This window comes from Rhipicephalus sanguineus, chromosome 1, assembly GCF_013339695.2.
Source record: "Rhipicephalus sanguineus isolate Rsan-2018 chromosome 1, BIME_Rsan_1.4, whole genome shotgun sequence".
Taxonomy (NCBI): Eukaryota; Metazoa; Arthropoda; class Arachnida; order Ixodida; family Ixodidae; genus Rhipicephalus; species Rhipicephalus sanguineus.
Genome location: NC_051176.1, coordinates 201,935,283 through 201,947,981, shown reverse-complemented (window position 1 = coordinate 201,947,981; position 12,699 = coordinate 201,935,283). Strand labels below are relative to the sequence as shown.

The 12,699-nt window shown below is 44.3% G+C and overlaps 1 protein-coding gene and 1 long non-coding RNA gene across 2 annotated transcripts in view; one reads left to right on the top strand and one right to left on the bottom strand.

The window, feature by feature from the left end:
- Positions 1-12,699, top strand: part of LOC119405569 (uncharacterized) — a 91,485-nt gene that overhangs the window by 64,734 nt on the left and 14,052 nt on the right. The window contains exon 10 of the mRNA XM_037672406.2: positions 7,396-7,464. Coding sequence (XP_037528334.1) covers positions 7,396-7,464 — 69 coding nt within the window. The remainder of the gene's footprint in view (positions 1-7,395; positions 7,465-12,699) is intronic.
- Positions 609-7,019, bottom strand: LOC119405593 (uncharacterized). The gene is made up of 3 exons (XR_005186476.2): positions 6,817-7,019; positions 6,263-6,350; positions 609-785 (listed from the first exon to the last, which is right to left on the bottom strand). It is a non-coding gene; the product is annotated as an uncharacterized LOC119405593 (long non-coding RNA).

The following is a 12,699-nucleotide window of genomic DNA, read 5'->3' as shown; positions in this document are numbered from 1 at the left end:
TAGCGTTCATACGCCAGCTCGATATTAATTGAACAGAGGCATGAGTTAAGGAGGGGGGGGTGAGGTGCCATTTAAGAATCACTGTGTAGCAAGGGTCTAGGGATGTAGGGTCCTCTATTGCAGAGTCTGGGGGGACAGCCACAGCTTTCCTTGCATTGGTCTGATAAGGCGCAGCGTCAGTGAATCTCACCGAGTTCATATATTTTGTCATTTTGTCAATGTATTCTGCCCTGATACAATCGTAAGGTCATGAGAGAACAAGATAACCTCGCACTGGTCAAAAGTCTCGTAATCAGTCGTATTACATACTCACTTCCGTATCATAATATGAACAGGGAAGAGAAAGAAAAAGCAAACCAAATAATAAGAAAGGCCTACAAGACAGCCCTAAGATTACCGTGGAATACGTCAAACAACAAGCTACTGGCGCTGGTTTTCACAACACAATTGAAGAATTAACTGAGGCACAGCTACAAGTACAAGAAAATCGCCTTTCCAGACTCCAACTGGCAAAGCAGTCATAACAAAACTAGGGCACTATGCAGTAATGTAGAAACATCAAGAAACTAAAGAGATACCAAACACGCTTAGAGAATGGTACACGGTATCGCCTGCGTCTCCATTTAAGATGGGATTTTTATTGCCACAGGCACATCTTTCATCGGGGAGCCAGCCAACATCACATTGTCCATCCTTCATAGTGTAGCTGGCAAATTTAATGCCAGCATGCGAGCAGCAGTGGAATCACTCTTCATCCTCCACAGCTTCAACCATGTTTGTGGACTCTGTGTGTACAAGGCACAGAGTCAAAATAAGACTGTTGCACATCACATACACTGCGGCAAACTGGTTGCTATCTATGCTACAATAGAAAGCATTCAGGCAGTTCTGAAAGCATTCGCACAGCCAACACTCTTTCAAGTCAAAACAAAACTACTGTTTGCCGCAACCGCTGCAGACAAAACCTAGGCTGCTAACAACATGATAATGGATGGCAACCGTGCATTTCTGAAGGCAGCTGACCAACCCAGTGTCATGTCAATGCAAATAGGCACAAAGCATTCTGATGTTCCTGCCATTCCTGTATGGTTCCCGCTGATGACTGTGGTAATGCAGGCTGTTATTTGGTTGTATGCTAGCACCACTTTCACTGTTTTGCATCTACATTCGCACCGCTCTGAATGTTTGGAAATTAACCGAAGTGCTAGCAAATATATGCAAATTAACAAAAGTTTGATGCCATTAAATAATGTATATATATATATACGCTTTCCAGGACTGACCGATGAGCCTGAATGATCTGAATTTTCCAATTGACGAGCGTTCAACCCATGAGATTTTACTCTAGTTGGGGTTCCACTTTACCATGCTTATTGAGATCCATGGTCAAGCATATTTTAATCAATGTTTTTCTCAAGGTGTAGGAAGGGGGCTTAATACAAAAGTGAATAAATTGTTTCAAGGGGTATATAATACCTCTTTATATGAATAAATAACTCACACATTTGGAACTGTCCAGTGGTGTTTACATTTGTGATTCATCTAAGCTGAAGAGCACTCCATGATGTTAAGAAGTTATTTCACAAGAAAAGCAACCCCAAGTGCCAATTGAACACGGAGGAAGTGACAGCGTAGACAGCAGCTTATATACAATGGCATGGCACCTCAAACTAGAAATAGCTACAGATGATGCTGCACCCTTATTCTATTTCCAGTGTCTGTTTTGCTATCCACCTATTCCTTGTAATGCTAACAAAATGTGATGTGATTTGTCACCACTAGCTTAGTCAGTAAAATAATTGATCTTTTTAATGAGCTTTTAATGCCGTTGGGCAAACTTTCGAAATTAAAAAAAAAATTGTAAACGAGCTTTTGTTCTGGAGCATGCTGTGATGGCAGTGGCAATGACACTGGTACAGTCCATATTCGTTATTTAGGCTTGTGCGAATATTCGAGCGAATATTACAGATTCGAATTCGCTTCGAAACGAATTTAAATTCTAGGAAATTTCGAAGTATTCGAAATGAACGAATAGACATATATAACCCGCATGTAACCCCCCCTTGTAAAAATGGTTTCACTGCAGTGGAGGTGTGCTATACCGTGAATACACCTTTCCAGGAGAAATCCGCACTGCCGCGAAGCTCCACTTCAAGGTTAAATGAACATACAGTAAAACCTCGTTAGTTCAAAGTCACTGGGACTGTGAAAAATCTAATTAAGCGGATTTTCGAATTAACCAAACATACAAAAAGCGGGATGCAAGGAACTTTGAATTACTGGAAGTAATCAGAGGTGGTCGTTTGCTGTGCCTGCTAGTTTGCGGCTACAAAGGTTATGTTTTCCAGCAATACTTGGCCCCAATTTTGCCGCTCAACCGGGGAAACTGCGGGCCTCGCTGCTGCCAGCGCTAGAAAAAAAAAGAGAAAAAAATGGTCTCGTCAACTGAAATGCGCACCTGCGGAAAAAGACATGCTTCGCTGCAACACAGTGGTGACACGCGGGCAGCGTGTCACATGCTCCTCGCAGCGTCAGCGCGTCATGATGCGACCATTCGCCCATTCTTTCTGTTAAAATAAATAATTTAATAATGACCAGTGTGACGGAATTCGCGATGTGTTCTGGGTGGAAAAGATGATCATTGAAGTTTTCTAACTGAGTTTTCGAAGTAGGGCGTGGCAGGCAAGTACTCCGTCAGCAGTGCAAGTGCGCAAATTGCCAGAACAACCGCCAATTGGAGGTTCGCATACATTGCGAATTCCGTCAGACCGCCCTTTATTAATTTCTCTATATTCCCAGAAATAATGGGTAAATCATGACGAGCTGACATTGAGAGAAGCATGCGTCATGCTGCCCGCGTGTGTGTCACCGCTGTGTTGCAGTGAAGCACGTCTTCTTTTCCGCAGGTGCACATTTCAGCTGACCACGAGACCGCCTTTTGTTTTGTTTTTTTGTTGCGCTGGCAGCAGCGAGGCTGGGATGCTTCACTTGTCATCCATTAGTATCGCTACGATGCATTGCCTTGTGGCTCCTAAGGGCCATCGTTTCTGCGGATTTGCGGCTAAATCGGGATCGGGAATTGGCGCATGGCACCCAAAGTTTTCAAATTAACTGGGCTGGTACTGACCGCCGCTTCAAATTATCCACTCAAATTTACATTGCAAAATACGGGGCCACAGAAATCCTTCCGATTATGTGGGATTTCGAAATAACCGAGTTCGAATTAATGAGGTTTTACTGTATTTCCCTCACATCGATTCATCATTTTTCAAGTTTAAAAGCTTGTTATACCGGCTTATATGCTGTAAGTATAGTAAATTTTAAATCGTAACATATTTTACAAGTTATCACTTGCATTCTACCGAAAGTCAAATCCTGCTACTACTGAAAGTTGCTTCCACTTCCCTTTGAACCAAAAAGAATGACAGATGCATATGCCTTGTTTCAACTTTAAAAATATTGTGTGGTTAGTTGGGTCATGACAGATATGCTCATTTTTCTTTATAATATGTGATATAAACTATTCGAATTTGCTTTGACCAAATCACTATTCGCTTCAAATTCGCTTCGGACCTAAAATTTACTATTCGCACAAGCCTATCGTTATTACATCACTGTGACAGTAACCTGACGCAAAGGATTACAAACGTCAGTTAAATACTGTAATCGCTGATTGTAAATTTGTGAGCTATTGTTTTTGTGAAGCTATTGTTTTTTGTGAATTTGTGAACCAGCGCGCCAAGGAACATGAACAATCGTTGGGAGATAAGTCGGCGTCATTCAAGAATCTACCTGCCCATTGCAGCACTTGCAGAAACTGTGAGCCACGGCTTGAGGAAATCAAAATCCTAAGCAGAAGTAAAGACAGAGTTGCTTGCAAACTATCGGAAGCATTTTTTATCACACGAAAGGTGACAAGTGCGTCAGCACCACATCTGTATCCTTGCGTGCCAGTGTATATAAAATACTAAACAAAAGGTGATAGTTTTGCACTAAGCCCACCCTAATCTACTGTTCCCTTATGATTGCACGTGCGTCCGTTGTCTTCTTTTGCTATAAAATGCAATGCATGTTATTTCAATAAAAATAGTTGGAGTCAGCGCCTGTCCTGTCATGTACTACTCTGTCTTGTCCTCATCAAATGTAGCGCTACAATATTTTAAATAAGAATTGTTTTTTGCTTTATGATTTTGCTAGAGCAATTGGAAAATAGGAAGTTTCGGCTGGAGGTGATGTGTGTTCACCTAATTAACTGTTCCCTAGTGCTGCCAAGATGGGCACTCCGGCCATAGGGGGTCATCATTGAGTGACCTCAGGTACACTTGTGCCGATTGGTCAAGTTCAACTTATCCAGTTAGGGCTTTTAGACGTTATTAAACTGTGGGAAGAGATGAGGACGCTAGTAAGAAACATACAGAACACCACGAGCACACCACGAGTATGTTTCTACTTGTGTCCTCATTTTTTCGCGCAGTTTAATAGCATCTAAAAGCTATGAGCCAACTAGCCTGCCAGAGCATCTTACCCCTGTGTGGGCCAACTTCAGGATCAAATTAAGGAAAGTTTTGGCTCACAGAAATGTCCAGGCACTACCAAGTCTTCAGCAAAATTCTGTAGCAAGTGCCCATTGCTCCTTTCTCTCTTTCTCTATCCCCCCAAGAGCGCTTTTCACCACCTTCACAGTCGACCTGAATTCACTTAGCAATTTAAGGAGAATTTCTCCCCACTTCTCAATGAACCGGTTCAGCATCGCCTCACGCAGATACCTCCACCACTTCTTAGTGGACTGGTCTCTCTTTATAAATAAAAGTGAGCTCTCTACTCTTGGGTGTGTCAGCTCATGAGCACCAACCCACCAATCCCACACCCAACCATGCAACAGTGGGAAGCCTCGCTGTCTGGTGTAAACTCCCGGGACTAACTCAATCTGCTTGCAACAGGACCCCATGAGCGACCGCGGCTCATGGGGTCCTGGACTGAGCACTCCACCCACCCCCAGGGCCCGTCAAACGACCCTGCGGTTTCTTTTTATTTTAATGAATGTGTTCATTCACTCCACTCTTGAGCTGTCAACACACTTAGTTCTTGCCTCTGCCTAATCATGTTCCCAACAATTTCATTAACTAAAAAACCAAGTTCGTTGGAATGTAATAAACAAATTTTGACTATATTATTAGTATATTACATGAGAACAGCATAATAATAATAACTGTTGGGATTTTATGTTCCAAAACCACTATATGATTACAGGGGATGTAGTAGTGGAGGGCTGTGGAAATTTCGACCACCGGGGGTTCTATAGCGTGCAAATCTAAGTACACAGGCTTCTAGCATTTTTGCCTCCATTGAAAATGCGGCCGCGGCGGCCGGGATTCCATCCCACGACTTTAGGGTCAGCAGTCGAGCACCATAACCACTAGACCACCATGGCAGGGTTGAGAACAGCATGTGCTTGCGTGCATTCTACATTGTTTATGTGTATGACCTGATCATATTGTCACATGGCTGTGACAGTGAAGCATGAAACTCAAATCGGTAAAGATTTGAGCTCTATATTGGGCGAAATTATGCCCAGAAAATGAAGCAACAGTCTCAGGGCAGCGATAGCTGCAAACACAGTCGTCAGTCGTTAATAATGTGATCCGCAGGTTCAATGCATGCCTGATAACTGTGCGTGCCTGATCACTGCATACCTGATAACTTGTGGCTGTCCTTTTCTTTTCCTAGTAATACATACTGGAAAAAAAGGATTATAGTGATTAAACGTGATGATAGTCCTTTCGTCTTGTGAATGTCACAAAGTTCACGAAAGTTTGTTCGAGCCGCACGAGATTTCAGCCTCGCCAATGAAAGCTACTTGCCAAACGCTGCGAAAAATCGACATTTCTTGCAGCAGGTGCACGCACCTAACATTGCCATTTGATCAGATATGACCATATATAGGTCATATATGGTCATATGGGGGTGGGGGATTTGAACATAATGTCACCTAATGCATCTAACATTGCCATTTGATCAGATATGACAATATATGGTTCATATCTGAACGGGATTTGACATCAGGTTTCGAGAAACATGTCGATGCTGATCTCCAGAATGACCAAAATTCTTAAATGGAGTTATTGATCTACAGTGATGCTTTAACACATAGTGACCGCATGGGATGCCTCAAGAAAAAATGCTTGAGATCAGTCCCGTCTCTTTAGCTTATTCGAACAAAGCATTATTAATCGCACTATAGGTGAGAAAATAATGCGAATACCATTTAGCAAAGTCACAGGAGCTTGTTCCTTGTGAAGCCACGGTCTGTTAGCGAAAGGTCCGCAGGCTGCATGTTTGAGACCCCTGCTCTAGAATGCAAAGTATAAAGTAGCACTATAAGTAGCTCAAGAATATGGTCGCTGGTGCCATTCTCCTTCACTGCTTAATCACAGGTGCAATTGCAATAGTGATAGCATAAATTTTGTTTGTTTTTTTTTCTGAGTCCGATTATACAGTGCATGAACAGACAAGCACCGAGTGACTGCATGAAAAAAAAAACATGATTTGGTTATGATAGGAACACATCTTTGAAGCCAGGCGCTGGTTTATGTGTAGGAGCATGATGAGTAAATGTGAATGGCAGAGCAGGCGATGCAAGAACACTGAAGTGCAGCAACAGAACAGCATTTACATATTCGACGAATAGTATGTCTTGCAGGCATAGAGCATGCCACTGCTTGAAGGCTACATTCTCCAGCATTCTTATTTATGCTTCGAGCCACTGTTAATTTTGTTTTACATGAAATAACACGTGAGCAGCCACGTGATACTTACCAGCTGTTTGCCATTTTCATAGAAGGGAATGGAATGTAGCTCTTCATTCAGAGCTTGTTGCTGTGTTCTTCATTATGCTTTCTGAGATTTCCTGAAGCACTGTAAGCTTCAATATTTGTTTCCTGAAAGACTGTCTTGAATCACTGTAACATTTTTTTAATCACCAATTATTGCCAAAACTGGGAAAGAGATGCAACTCTACGATACAAGTGCCGGAGACATTGCTCAACCAGCCCAACTAATGGTGGACGGTGGGGAAGATCATTATTGTCAGACTGGATTAGGAAAGATTTGTTTATGCACATTGTTAGTTGTGTAATTGAAAGCTTAGGAAATTGTGCAGAATGCTTGTGGTTTTGCTGGAGTTGGTGAATCAGAGTGAAATAGAGTGGTGAATCAGGCTAGTTGGTGATTGTTTATATGTTTTTACTGTGCTGTCTACTAAAGACAAAGGCAGGGTTAGAGAGAGGCATCATCCGTTGTAGTGTATATATCTCCATTCTTGTCTTTTGTACTCAGAACAGGAAAAAGTATGTGCTGTTGGAAGCTGGAGATTTACTGAACACTTCATGATTGCAGAATGCACAGGCTCAATGCAAGCAGGTCATCGGAAGTTGACTGGGAAGCTGTAGGAGAGTCATTCCCATGGTAAGGTTAATTTCATTCTTCTAGTTGCTGTTTGCCTGTATTCTGGGGTGTACCTTTACTGAGCACTCCACGTCAGTTCAGGAGCTTGAACAGCAGTGCTATTACTTGACAGATGTGATAGCTGCACCTCATTGACATTTCACATAGATTTTTGGGAAGCATAGCATTGTCCTCAGTTGAGAGGCAATGCTGTGCTCGACTTAGTAGAGAGAAAAAAAGGGCTTGAAGTTGGGGATCATTTGAGCATACGAGGGACTGAGGCCCGTATTCTGAAACGCTCCTTACCTCAGGCCATTTCCTTACCTTACGTGAGGAGCCCTTCATGCCTCCTTATCTTAAGGAGCTCCTTGAGGGAGCCAGCGTATTCTGAAAGCTTCCTCCAACCTTCCTTTCCTAAGGGTCGCCTCAGTAAGGTAAGGCGCGTGTTTCACAAGTCTGGGATCGAGAGTACGTGTGAAATACGGACTAAACGTCCGTTTTTAAGCAAGAATAAGGAATATTTTGTAGTCATAACGAAACGTGTACACTGCTTTACGTGTGAACTACTGACTAAACGTCCGTTTTCAAGCAAGAATAAAGGAATATTTTTTGTGCATAAGGATGAATAATAACGTGTACACTGCTTTTTCGTGATATGGGCGCACAGCCTTTCCCGTTTACTTAAATTTCGCCTGTTGCAGCAGACAAAAACAGTATGATCGAGCAACCTTGGAGCTCATTACGTTCATTGATGCATTTCAACGGCCTGTTATGTGGGAGCGAGTAATAAAGATCGTTTAAAGAGTTGAAGACGTGGGTGAGATTGATTTTCATAACCGAATAGTGTTAAACATGTGAAATCTCCTCACTTTGGTGCAAATTTGACTCGAATGTACTTATGTCCAAGTAAATTATTATGTTTACATTCAAAACAAGGGCGCGTCTATCGGGTCGTGCATCGCGCCTTCGTGGATTTACCTTTTTTTTTTTTTTTTTGCAAAACGAGAAAATCTTACAGCAGCGGTTCCCAGGAACCCAAGTCCTGAAAGTATTCAGATATATGTGCACGATTTCTTAGTAGTCTTATTACAGTGTGATGCCTCGGAGTTGCATTCTGAGTTGTCACAAATGGTCGGAATATTTGAAGAATGTATATCGCCCGCCATAAGACGTGATATGCCCTTCTAGGATTCTGTCGGGTTCCTTGACCTCAAGCTCGATTTCACCCGTGATCATGTTTGCTGGACATATGAACCAGGCACGTACAAGCTCAACTCCGCACAGTAAGATTGTCAAAAGGGTTATTGTTCGGGCTTGCTTCTACAACGCATTAATATAGTCATGCTGCCACAGAGTAGGCGCCAGCTTTCAGGCACAGGTCACTCGCCTGTGTCACGACGGATTACTAATCTCAGTGGCTGAGATAATTCGCAGAAAAGGAAAGGAGGGTTTTCTTGGCATACATTGTAGCGCATGCGGCTTCGCCCGTGTTCGCTGAGACCAATGTGACTTTCTCTTACCCGGACGACCGCACCTGTCTCATTGTGGAAGCAGCCCGCATGGCATGTGAAGAATGCCATTGTTAGCCTAATCCAAACAAGAACTGCCATTCCTTGAAGACCGCAGCACGAACGGTGTGCGATGAGGGGGCCTACCGTGTCGCATTCCTTGAGTCTGTTCTTTTTTCCCCTATTCCTGTAAAATGCCTTGTCCTCTTCGCGCTGCGCAATCTTAACGAAAAATGTTGACAGCCGTTCGGCCGCAGGCTCAGAAACACGCCTGGCAAGCAATTTTCCAACAACGACGAGGATACAATTAGCGCGAGCTTGTGCAGAAGTGCAAGGCATCGATCGAAAATAAGAAATCGGACACACTGTCGCTGACAAAGTACTGCAGAGAAGCTCCCTTTCAGTGCAAGTAGCAAGGTAAGGAGGCCTTAAGGTAGCCCTAGAGCTACCTTAACTTGAGGGAGCACCAAGGAGGGCCTCAGTGAGGGAACCTTAGTAAGGAGCGTTCCAGAATACGCGATAAGGCGTCCTCAAGCAGTTAAGGCCCCCTCACTGAGGTAAGGAGCGTTTCAGAATACGGGCCTGACTCCCTGATGTGTACATCTCTGAGATACACAAAAGGATGCACTCTGAGAAACTCATGAAAACAGCACTATAATTTTTAGTTGTATAGTGCTACTTGGCTCATTGTAGTGTGATTTCATACAGTCAGTTATAGATGGGGCGCCCATTTAACCTTAAAGGGCCTCTGCAACACTTTTTGAACGGAGTAAATACTTCTGTATTCAAGGCTCCTGTGAACATGTGAGCCAAATGATATTGCACTTGTGGAGATAGGTTTTGCACTAAGCTTACCCTACGAGGTGACCGGGAAGGGACGCGACGTTCTCCACTGCCACAGCGAACAAAGACGCTACAGCCGGGTTTGTCGACTCTCCAACACGGCGCAGAAAAGGCACTCGAGGCAGGTTGTCAACAAACATGGGTTTATTAACCCAAGATGCAGCACAGTGCGACAATCACAGGTTTGCAGGCCGTCAGGGTAACTCTGCAAGACCGATCGAGTACGCTTGCCAGCGGCGCTACGACTATCACACAAAGGGCAGCAGTCGAGCACACGGACGAGAAGCCGCCTGCCAGAGCAGCGCGTCAACCTCTCGTGCAGGCCTGTGAGCATCTGACGTGGGCAAGCCCGTGCCACACAAAAGCGAGCTCATGGGAGAGGGGGTTGTCACTGGCGGCCAATGAGGACCAGACGTTGCGCAGTGACGTAGGCTAGCGTGGTGGTGCGAGCATCCGGGCATGTCTGGACACGTGATTCGTGCGGGGACGACCAATGCATGGCTCGCACCAACCAAAAAGGCCTGGCGGCGTAGCCACGGTAGCCATGTCGCCGAATAACGGCGGTTCCCGGCGCTCGAGCCGCGCGGGGCCAGCAGGCGCGTTAGCTGGGGAACGAGGCGCCAAAGGGGAGGGCGCGCTCGATTCCCACACACTACACACAGCAGGTAATTTACAATTTTATGTCAATAACAGGTAAAAATAATTTATTCTCTACTCAGCAATGTCGTCATTAACTACACGGCAGGTCCGCCTCGGTGGTATAGTGACAGTGATTATGGTGCTCAGCAGCTAACCCGAAAGTTGTGGGTTCAATCGTGGCCATGACAGTCACATTTCAATGGAGGCGAAATGTTAGAGGCCCATGTGCTGTGCGATGTCAGTGCACATTAAAGAACACCAGATGGTCAAAATTCCCGGAGCCCTCTACTACAGAGTACCTCATAATTATATTGTGGTTTTGGCACGTAAAACCCCAGATATTAACTATGCAGCAGGCGTGAGCATGCTATTGACTGACTTCATGAATGGCACACCAAACGACAATATTGAAGGCCACAAGCCATAGAGTTTCATACTATAATACCTAGAGTGGAATCTGGCGCTAGTGTCTATGCAGGCTCTTTGAGCTGCACTTCAACCACCATGGGAATGATGGGAAGTACAGGCTTCGGATTTGTTTCTTTTGGATTGCATTCTTGAGATTCACAGCGCTTGTTTGCCGAGTGTAAAACAAAGTAATATGAAGTTATTTCCAACTAAAACTTGCTTCATTTGTTTCTACGTAAAACTTACTGCAAAAAGTTTGCGTGACCATGAGATGGAAGTGAAACCTGGACAAATTCAACCACCAGGGTATGCATTGCTCTGCAATTCTGTTGCAAATTTGGCATCACGACATAATGAATTATTTTTTTACAACACTTAAAACAAGCACGCTTGTTTTTCCCTGGAAAGCACGCATTATCTATTTATGGAAGTAACCGTACTGTATTGAGTGAGAAGCACTTAACGTATCAGCTGCTGTGATGCCAGGTGCATCTGTCAAAGTGGTCTGCCCCCAACGCGTTTCTCGTTCTATTGTGAAGTCAAGTCAGAGAAGCGTGATGGTGCGTCTACTTAGCTTCGCTGTCGTTCTGCAGCCTATTTGAACGAGTTTCGGCAAGTTGCGCTTATAAAGAAAACGTGAACTTTATGCAATTTCCTGCACTGGTATGGGACGCTACATCTATGCGCAGCGGTGAGCGCACAACGCTTTGCTAAAACTGTCAAATAAAACCTGTAAAGCTGCAGTGTCGCAGTAAACCAAGAGATCTAGCACTCTTCAGCCTCTTCGAACAACAAAGGCACTGCTTGAGTGCTTTGCAATGCATCCCACTACCCACGCCTCGCGAAGAACAAAACCGAAACTGTAGAAAAAGATCTGTAGACAGTTCGCTAGCTAACGCTATCCAGTCCAAACCCTGTGCTTCCCATCATTCCCATGGTGATTGAACGATCGCAGCGCCAGTTTCCTCTCTAGGTTATTGTATGGAACTCTATGCCACAAGCCATGTATGCTCCATAGCCACCTGGGGAGTGGCACCATCTGCCGGGGCCATAGACTTCTGAACCAGAAGTAATGGCCAATGCGGTCAAAGAAAAAAGGAGAGAAAATGTTCAAGGCCATGATGCACACCATGTTCGTGCCAACAAAAGGCACTTGTTTTGTACGACAACTCTGTTTATACTTGACGTATCTGAAAAATTTGTGCCAAGGAAGACTAGTTCTGGAGTGAGGTCATTCTGCGATAACTTCAAAAGGTGTTGCAGTGCCCCTTTAAGTATGGCTTAAGGGTAGTTCCTATAGACCTTTCCAATGGAGAGAAGGATCACCTCCTTTCTGGACAGTTGCATAGGAATACAAAAGCTGACATCACAGCCTCGGTAGAGAATTTTTGGGGGGTCACGCATGTTAACAACAGCCCAGAGGGGGTTATGGCAGCGCCAAGGGAGCCTTCATTGACAAGGTGCGTAAGAATAATACAGGGACACTGTGCTCAAAGTTCAGTCTGTTGTTGAAGTTCTACAACGCCTTTAAGGCCAACTCCGGCGATTTTTTTAGGTCCATGGATCTCAATAAAATTCGCTGGGTACGTTCCTTTTCACATTCCCGTTATTTATGCCAAATTACAAGCTGGAGACCTATGCACATTCATTGGAAATGAATTTTATTGATTGCCCCGACTCTCCCCACCTTGCTTCCCAGAGTTATTAGCAACATTGTGTGCGTGACGTCATTTTTGTTAAAGCGGAAGTGACAGAACCGAGGGGCTCCTAGAGCGTCTACTATCCGCAAGGCAACAATTGCGTGTGTTTGGCGAGCGCTTCGTTGGCTGGGCGTGTGAATTTCAGTTCCTTGTGCAAT